At 38.5% G+C, this 9,520-nt stretch overlaps 1 protein-coding gene across 1 annotated transcript; it reads right to left on the reverse strand.

The window, feature by feature from the left end:
• Nucleotides 1–4,017: 4,017 nt before the first annotated feature.
• On the reverse strand, nt 4,018–8,529 carry LOC135471323 (WASH complex subunit 1-like). The gene is made up of 4 exons (XM_064750506.1): nt 8,475–8,529; nt 7,148–7,719; nt 6,345–6,556; nt 4,018–5,382 (listed from the first exon to the last, which is right to left on the reverse strand). Exons 2-4 carry the CDS (start codon nt 7,687–7,689, stop codon nt 4,694–4,696), a joined length of 1,443 nt encoding a protein of 480 aa, XP_064606576.1. The 5' UTR covers nt 7,690–7,719; nt 8,475–8,529; the 3' UTR covers nt 4,018–4,693.
• Nucleotides 8,530–9,520: the final 991 nt, after the last annotated feature.

The raw sequence follows: 9,520 nt of genomic DNA on the forward strand, positions 1-9,520 counted from the left end.
GATATTATATGGGTACTCTGACAGTCCGATGATATTATATGAATATTCTGACAGCATGATGATATTATATAAGTATTCTGACAGTATGAGGATATTGTATGAATATTCTGACAGCATGAGGATATTATATGGGTATTCTGACAGCATGAGCATATAATGTGGGTATTCTGACTGTATGCGGATATTATATGGGCATTCTGACTGTTTGAGGACATTGTATGGGTATTTTGACAGTATGAGAATATCGCATGGGTATTCTGACAGTATGAGGTTTATACATGGGTATTCTGACAGTCAGGGGATATTATATGGATGTTCTGACAGTGTGAATATATTATATAGATATTCTGACAGTTTGAAGATATTGCATGGGTATTCTGAAAGTGTGGGGATATTCTATGGGTATTCTGACAGCCTGATGATATTAGATGGATACTCTGACAGTATGAGGATATTATATGGGTATTCTGACAGTTTGAGGATATTATATGGATATTCTGACAGTATGAGGATATTATATGGATATTCTGACAGCATGAGAATATTATAAAGGTATTCTGACAGTCTGAGGATATTAGATGGATATTCTGACAGCATGAAGATATTATATGAGTATTCTGACAATCTGATGATATTAAATGGGTATTCTGACAGCATGAGGACAATGCATGGGTATTCTGACAGTATGAGGATATATTCTGACAGCATGAGGATATTATATGGGTATTCTGACAGCATGGGGATATTATATGGGTATTCTGACAGTATGAGGATATTATATGGGTATTCTGACAGCATGAGGATATTATATGGGTACTCTGACAGTCTGATGATATTATATGGATATTCTGACAGCATGAAGATATTATATGGGTATTCTGACAGTCTGATGATATTATATGGGTATTCTGACAGCATGAGGATAATATATGGGTATTCTGACAGTATGAGGATATATTCTGACAGCATGAGGATATTATATGGGTATTCTGACAGCATGGGGATATTATATGGGTATTCTGACAGCATGGGGATATTATATGGGTATTCTGACAGCATGAGGATATTATATGGATATTCTGACAGCATGAAGATATTATATGGGTATTCTGACAGTCTGATGATATTATATGGGTATTCTGACAGTATGAGGATATTATATGGGTATTCTGACAGTATGAGGATATTATATGGGTATTCTGACAGTATGAGGATATTGTATGGATATTCTGACAGCATGAGCATATTATATGGGTATTCTGACAGTCTGATGATATTATATGGGTATTCTGACAGTCTGATGATATTAGATGGATATTCTGACAGCATGAGGATATTATATGGGTATTCTGACAGCATGGGAATATTATATGGATATTCTGACAGTCTGAGGATATTAGATGAATATTCTGACAGCGTGAAGATATTATAAAGGTATTTTGACAGTATGATGATATTGTATAGATATTCTGACAGTCTGAGGATTTTATATGAGTATTCTGACAGCATGAGGATATTATACGGGTATTCTGACAGCATGAGGTTATTATACGGGTATTCTGACAGCATGAGGTTATTATATGCGTATTCTGACAGTCTGAGGATATTATATGGGTATTCTCACAACTTCTATGTATTCTGAGAGTATGAGGATATTGTATGGGAGTTACGGCAGTGTGTGGATATTGTATGGGAATCATGAGCGTATGCATTAGGATATTGTATAGTTATTCTGACCGCATGAGGATATTGCATGGAAATTATGACAGTTTTGGCATGGATACTCCATGGGAATTCATGATCAATTCCGATACTTTCTCGACATTCTTAAATCACGCTGCCGGCGTATAAGTGAAATATTCTTGAGTGGGCCGTAAAACACCAATCAAATAAATAAATAAATGTTTAAATCGTTGTAAATGTTTGTTATATTGTGGTGTTATTCTGTCAGCCCGTAGATATTGCCCATGTTTATAAAGGGTTCTATAAAGGGTTCTTAGGTTCGCTAGTTAGTACGAAATGGACACATCTTGGTACTCAGCCATTTGAGGCTCTTCCAAGTAACCAGACCAGAGATACAAGATCCAGACGTGATTCGATATCACCCGCCTTCATTTATATGACACGCAAAGCGATAAAGTTAGTACCGCTTCCCCCCAGGTAGGCTATATCAGCAGGTGTAATACGAAAATAGACATACTTCAAGAACTAATTACGGTACACCCGGAAAAAACTTTTAATATTATGTAAGTTTCAGATTATTAAAAGCAACCCCGGTGTACTGTTGATTGTTGTTGACTTTTTTTATATATTTATATGCATATTATTACATGTCGGCACTCCATCATACATGGTGTTCGCAATAGTCTGATTGAAATATTGGCGGTGTAGTCAATCATTTACTCAGTCATGTTATAGGGTTTGGTGTTTATAAATGAGGCCATGAAAATGGATAAATGATTAATTCATTCAAACAACCACTCTTGTAACAACACATCAGCTCTCCTTGAAACCAAGACAATTTTGTTAAAAAGGGTATACTAGTGTTATTGGTTGATTTATTTTTTCATTACTTTATTTAATTATTTATTTATTGATTCATTTTTCATATTTAAGATCGCCGCCTTCCAGGTTTATTCCAGCAATAGATGTAAGCATAAAGGACGCCAAGAAAAGACCAGATACCACCGCTTATATCTATGAGAGGACTATCGATCGCCTGCAGTGATAGTGACGGGTTATACAGCTGAGCCAGCGACGAATCGACCAATATCAAAATGCCTATAAACTACAAAGTCCCAGCAGTCAATCTGCAAAGTCAGTAGCCAGCATTGGTGACGTCTGTGGTGATATGCTGTCAAAACAACTTTATGGATGAGAATAGTTCGTATGGGGATCCCTAAGCTGACCTCATTTCCGGAAATTCTCGACCATTTACGGTAAATGAGAATGAAAGTGGCTGCTCCTTTCGGCATTATGTAAGCATAATCCTGCATGGCAGGTCACATCAGCAATGTTGACTGGTATTATCATTATTTTGTCAAGAGCGCAGTTATTTATTTATTTGAACGAGATGATGTGCCGGAAATTTTTCTTGAAAAAAAAATCCATATTTACCAAAAATATCTCAAAATTATAATTATAATTTTCGGTAAACGTCAAAATCGTATATTTAATTTTTTCAGTGCTGAAATGATTCTAAAAAATTTATTGTCGATTTCGAACGGTAACACGTACACACGAGGTTGATACTTTGGGCTAGTCCACAATAATAGCAAAAAAATCGATTGGATTTGCACTGGTTGGCATTGTGCACGAAATTTCTGGTCTATCTGCTTTAACAAGGATGCACAAATGGGTAAACGACCGTCGTTAATATTACATTCACCTGGAAGAGCCGGGAAATGCACGAATTCCCTGCTCCAGAACTGGATTGAACCCACATATCACGTGTCCTAGTGATTTAACGAAGGACTGTTGCTGCCAGAATAATAAAGGCATACCTCGGAGCAGTGGCCCTTGGATAATCACGCTTTTCCGTTTTATTTAAATAAACAAATAATGCTGACCACATCAAAAAACCTGCTACAAGACTGGTTCTCCGTCCATGTCAAGAATTCACCTCCAAACCGAGGCCAACGCGGCGCAATGAATGCGGTGACTGCGAGTTTAAATATAAGCAAAACACCAATCAAATACACTCCACACTGAAAAGAATTGGGTGCTGTGTACTGACTGTGCTTCCCAAAATGTCGGTGACTCACTCCTTAATGTTTATTGTGAAATGAAAGTCTTGAAAGAACTGATATCACTCTACCATGTGAAAGCATCCAATTCTGTATTAAAGTTGAGCTTTGTACTGAAAAGGGCTATTACCTTGGGGCTGCGCAGCTCCCACAAGAAACAATGATTTAGCTATACCCAGAGCCTGTGGATTCCATTTTGCCCCTTAGGGGCCTAATATGAACTTTGTCAAAACAGATATAGTTCCTGGTACGATATGTATGATACTAATCCAAGGACAGGAGTCTGAATTCAGGCTAGAAAGTCCAGATTCACACATACTTTACTTCTTTTCTTTATTATCTATTCATTGATGACTGTGGTCCGTGTGAAAAGGATGAAGGCAATAACGACACACCCAGGAATCATAAACTCCATACAAACTAAGTCTACTTCTAGTTTGCCACATCATGTCACCAACATGCTCCAATTGTTTCCTTGTTCCTAACCAAGGTATGAAACATGGCACTGAATGTTATAAAAGATCAGAAATATGATTACCTGTTGATGTTGATGGAAAAAATGTGTTACCATTCATCATTAGCATGGATGGAATGTCTTATCTATAATGAAAAAGCAATGAAAGGGACAGAAGAACCCTTCCTTTCCTATATCTAACAATTATCAGCTAAAATGTTTACATTTTTATGAATGTGTCTCAGGTTTTGTGTTTTGTGTATGAAAGATTTCCCATGTAATGTTACAAATAAATCACATACCATCAAGTGATAACGAAATACATTATGAATCATAATTGGCAACTTGCATAAATATTAAAATGGATGTCATACCATATGATGTAGTAACAGTGTAGATAAATATTTTATACATTTCTCATAGTTAAAACATGCTTTTTGATAACTGCATCTTACACACATATATATATTGTACAATGTAACTGTTTTGTGCACTAGTCCCAGTCTTCCTCCTCGTCATTAGCATCGTCAGCAGCACCGCCTGGCCTGGGCGGTGCAGGAATCATAGAGGAAATCTTGTCCATGGCTGATCCTCCACCTGTGGCATGACCATCTGATGTATCAGTTGCTCCACCTCCACCACCTCCACCACCACCCTTGCCCGTCCCCGATATACCCTTCCGTCTCATGGAGAGCTTGGCAAACAGGTCACTCATAAGGTCCCCACCCCCACTTCCCCCACCGCTCTTGTCTTGTTCCTTTTTCTTTTTGCTCTCCAGTTTCCTGTCCTTGGCACTGCGTAACGTCGCCTTGTCTGCATTCCTGATCGAGGCCAGTAGGTCGGAGCGGCCGTCCCCTGAAGAAGGGGCTGGAGTTGAGGGCTCTGCTGGCACTTCACTGTCTTCACTAGAAGGGAGTGGTGGGGGAGGCGGGGCATCTGGTGGTGGGGGTGGGGGTGGAGGAGGTGGGGGTGGAGGTGCTGAGGGAGGGGGAGGAGCATCTGGGGGAGGGGGAGGCCCAGGTGGAGGTGGGCCCACATCTGCCCCAAGACCTGCTGAAAAAGATGGAATATCTTCTGTCTCCGGTAACACTGAGGGTAAGTCAGGAATAGTGCCTGTTCCCAACACACTTGGGGCGATCGATGGCCCTTGGTCAGCACTATAGGATAAGTCATCTGCAACACCTGGCAAAAAGAAAACATACATGTGCAAATTTCAGAAAACTCTGGTCTTTTTACTAACTTATAAGAACAGATTTCACATAATATTGATGATTTTTTCAGTCATAAAATTTTTGTCAGCCACAAATCCAATGTAATAAGTTCAGCTGCAAAGGCAGTTAGGGAAACCCTCCTTATCATGCTGCCCATAACAATACAAACAATTCCAACAAAATTAAAATGCTCATTGAAATAGAAAAATTTGTTTCTGTTTTTATATCAGAGCACAGTTTTAAAACCATACTCAAGAATTTTCCACTTCTTGATTGGCAATCAAGATTAGAATGGAGAAAATCATGACTTAAAAGCCACAACCACAGCAATAAAAAAGTTAAAAAATTAACAAAGATTTTCACCAAAAACCAAACCGGTTTAATTATTAAGGGTAGTAACCAGAGAGTGAGAGACCGTCCATTTACACAAGAGATTAAGATACTAATCTCTGACAATGACTGAATGAAATCTTACACTTGAAATGAAATATATAATGTGTTGCTGAAGTTTTACACCACAAAAGCAAGGGACTGTACCTCAAAAGACAATCTTGATGACTAACCAATTCACTCAGTAGCATGTAGCATACATTTACCGTCTCCATATAGTGTCAGATTTAAGTGCATGTAGTTAGTTGGGGTTTACTCAAAAAGGACAGAGGGGCCTCTGTGGCTCAGTCGGTTGAAGCGCTAGCGCAGCGTAATGACCCAGGAGTCTCTCACCAATGCGGTCGCTGTGAGTTCAAGTCCAGCTCATGCTGGCGGCCGTACGTGAGAAGGTCTGCTAGCAACCTGCGGATGGTCGTGGGTTTCCCCCGGGCTCTGCCCGGTTTCCACCCACCATAATGCTGGCCGCCGTCGTATAAGTGAAATATTCTTGAGTATGGCGTAAAACACCAATCAAAAAAAAAAAAAAGGACAGTCTTCACCTACCCAAGAGATCTGGCAGAAAGTCTGGCACCATAATCTCTGGAACTTGACCAATATCTGGCATGTAGAAGAAGGTTTCTTGTTGTCTTCGTTGAAGCTCCTCTTGCTGGGCAATTGTGCTTGGAGCATCGGCCAGGCCAGCCTCCTCTTCTTCCAGCGCTGTTCTAGTCTTTGTCACCACTCCGAGCGGGTCCAACATTACATACTTTTTATATCTGGAGCAAACAGGTGAAGGGTTACAGAAAAGTCAAGAAAAAGTCATGTATATCTTTGCTGAGGCTCTTATAAATAAAGACAACCCACACTGTTCCATAGTAAATGCCTTTGTCATTTGCCTTTTGCCTTTATTCAAGTTCAAACCAATAACTTTCAGTGGTCTGCAGGCAAGATGAAAAGCAATAAATTGTGAGCTAAATGTATTGGTAACTAAAATAATATATATCACTAAGAGTATATCATGAGATCAATGAAGAAATTAAGGCGTGCTAAATTTCTGAATGATTTACATTACTCATGTAGTCAGAGCAGGGGAGATTATCCTTGCTCATATCACTGGTAAAAATTGAGTAACTATATGCATTTCTATTCCTTCCTAGATCAAATGATCATACACGTTTTTTTAAATGTTGTTTCCTATTTGTTTGTTTCCTTTGCAGCATCTTAATGGTAATGATGTTAAAGCAATAAAAGTAAATACTGTTCTGGCATCAAGGTACCTACTGCACACAAAATACTCTGAAAAAGAGAAGTTTTAACTGAGTACTGATAAATTCAACACCTTGTGAGGTGTTGATCTGTTTACTTACGGATTTTCAGACGTGTTGAAGAGAAGAAGTGAGCTGATAGACGGAGTAGTCTTTGGCAAACCACCCAGGCCTTCACCCTGCTCATCTTCATTCTTCTTCTTCTTCTTCACATTAAGGTGAACATTGTAATACTGTAACTTATCCCTCAATATCCTGCTATCAACAGTTTGATGCTTGGACTGAATATGGTAATTAGATCGCTTTGGCTTCTGAATGTTTGAATCTCTGCTACTTTCAAATACAGAGTGGTAAAATTCCAAATCTTCTACAGCTGGGAACTTAGCACTTGCAAATACTTTTGTGGCTTTGTTGCTGCCTTTAAGTTTGTCCACTTTTGCCTGAGCCAGTGCCACTCTGTCATCAAGCTTCTGAAGTTTGGCTTTGTTCTCAGACACTCGCTTATTGATTTTTGAAAAAACATCATTGGAGACTTTGTCCAGGTAATCGAGCGCATCAGCAATTTGGCGGACTGTCTCTTCTCGACGCAAGTCCGCCGGGACTATTGGCACATTATACACCTGGTAAGTCATTAGGGCAGGCATTGATTACCTCCCTTCATAAATTTACTTAAGCTGCAATTAAAAAAAAAAGACAAAATCAGGAATTAATAAGGAATTCATGTTCTCTTTTCAGAAATTTCATAATACCATATGGTATACTGGTACAAAATAAAACAGAGAAACCAAATCAATCATACAGCTGAGATTAAAACTACAATGTTATTTAAAATAAAAAATAATTGAAGCCAATGTAGGCCTACAATATCAGGGGAAAAGGTGTACCGGGTACAAGAGAATAAATTTAATATAATACATCCGCTCCATGGTATAGAATACAAATCACAAAGAATTTCTCGCAACATATTTACTACTACTAAATCGTTTTAATATACAAATAAATCTTCATGATTTTGCCAGGCAAGTCCTGTAAGTTAATGTCATGCATGGTGACAAGATGGGGGTGGGGTGAGTTTTGGGACAGGCCAGATTTAGATCTACATGTACATTAACAAAAAAATGCTGTTCACCAATGCGTCTGATGGTGTGCTGTGGTGCCAAAGAAAAATACTGATGTCACACAGCGACAATATGTTGTACAACTACGTGCACTGGTGCAGTGCGTGCTAATGTATCCTGGTGGGATAGATCACAGAGAACGTAGACGTAAACTGGTGACCGTATGATCATGATCGACTTACAAACTTCGCAGGAGGAAACTGATACGGATAATACGGATATATCAATGTTGTATGTAGATGCCTTCTAAAGCACTCAAAGAGCAAACGAAATATTTAAGCGAGCTAAATGCACATCGCAGCCAAACGTACCTCTGTCAAAACTAACGGATGACCAGGCAACTCCCCCTGTGTTGTTGTTATATCATGTGCAACTGGTCCTTCCCTTCGCGAACATCATGACGTATAAGCAGGTGACCGACCACCGGGGGGGAGATAACTCAATGCAATGACTCGGATTAACTCCCTTTGTATAAACTCACGCGCATTCTTTTCATATATCGATATATCGGTTTATAAGGGAGGATTCATAAAAAAAATTTAAAAAAATAAAAACTTTTTTTCAGTTTGTTCCTTTTCAGAATACTTTCGCAGGTTTTCAGAATTACGTATGAGACAATCCCATGAAGGATGTATAGGTGTTACAGAAATAGCCCAAAGTAATGCTGCCTTATATGGTCGTACAATTACTTCATGAATACAATTACTTCATGAATAATGGCAAGGCTCAGCGTGAACTAACCCTTTTCTTATAAAGATGTTAAAAAATATAACACCTTTTACCCAACACATCCATGTGATGTGACGTCATTAAGGAAGGTCGCTTTATGCAGCCTGTTTTCTATTCATTAACTCGTAAGAAGTATCACCGTTAATAAACTAAGTGTAGTAGAGAGTTGCAGCAACACATTTTCGAATTATACGTGGGCAAAAGATCAGAAAGTAAGACCCTAGATGTAGGTGCAAGTTGTAATCCATGGCCTGAACAGTGTAGCCATCACATTTTGATTTAATCGGAAATGATTTCTATCATTTTAAACCTGTCAAATAAAAATATGAGTTGTGCAGAGCCTTTTTATGGAACGTAACATTTACAACTTTGTGATATGTTAAGTTAAATAATAATTTCTATACCATCACGCGACATGAGTTAGGCTGTACTTAGGCTTTAGATGGAATGTTGTTTTGTTTTTTTTTTGTTTTTTTTTTTGGCAAAGTAGCCTACATTCTTAAATATGATGTACCGTTACAGACATTATCGAGTTGCTTGTTTTCTTCTCATGTCTATACAGTGCAAACCCATGTTTATGATAGCATTAAATTTCATCCGATTGTGTATATATAGTGTGCTGATAAAT

Source organism: Liolophura sinensis, chromosome 7 (assembly GCF_032854445.1).
Source record: "Liolophura sinensis isolate JHLJ2023 chromosome 7, CUHK_Ljap_v2, whole genome shotgun sequence".
Classification (NCBI taxonomy): Eukaryota; Metazoa; Mollusca; class Polyplacophora; order Chitonida; family Chitonidae; genus Liolophura; species Liolophura sinensis.

Excerpts from the sequence above, each read along its gene's own strand:
- LOC135471323 (XM_064750506.1), bottom strand. The coding sequence starts at position 7,689 with ATGCCTGCCCTAATGACTTACCAGGTGTATAATGTGCCAATAGTCCCG. Across the intron at positions 6,557-7,147 it reads TTCAACACGTCTGAAAATCC|ATATAAAAAGTATGTAATGT; the intron begins GTAAGTAAACAG and ends TGTTTGCTCCAG. Across the intron at positions 5,383-6,344 it reads CTTTCTGCCAGATCTCTTGG|GTGTTGCAGATGACTTATCC; the intron begins GTAGGTGAAGAC and ends TCTTTTTGCCAG.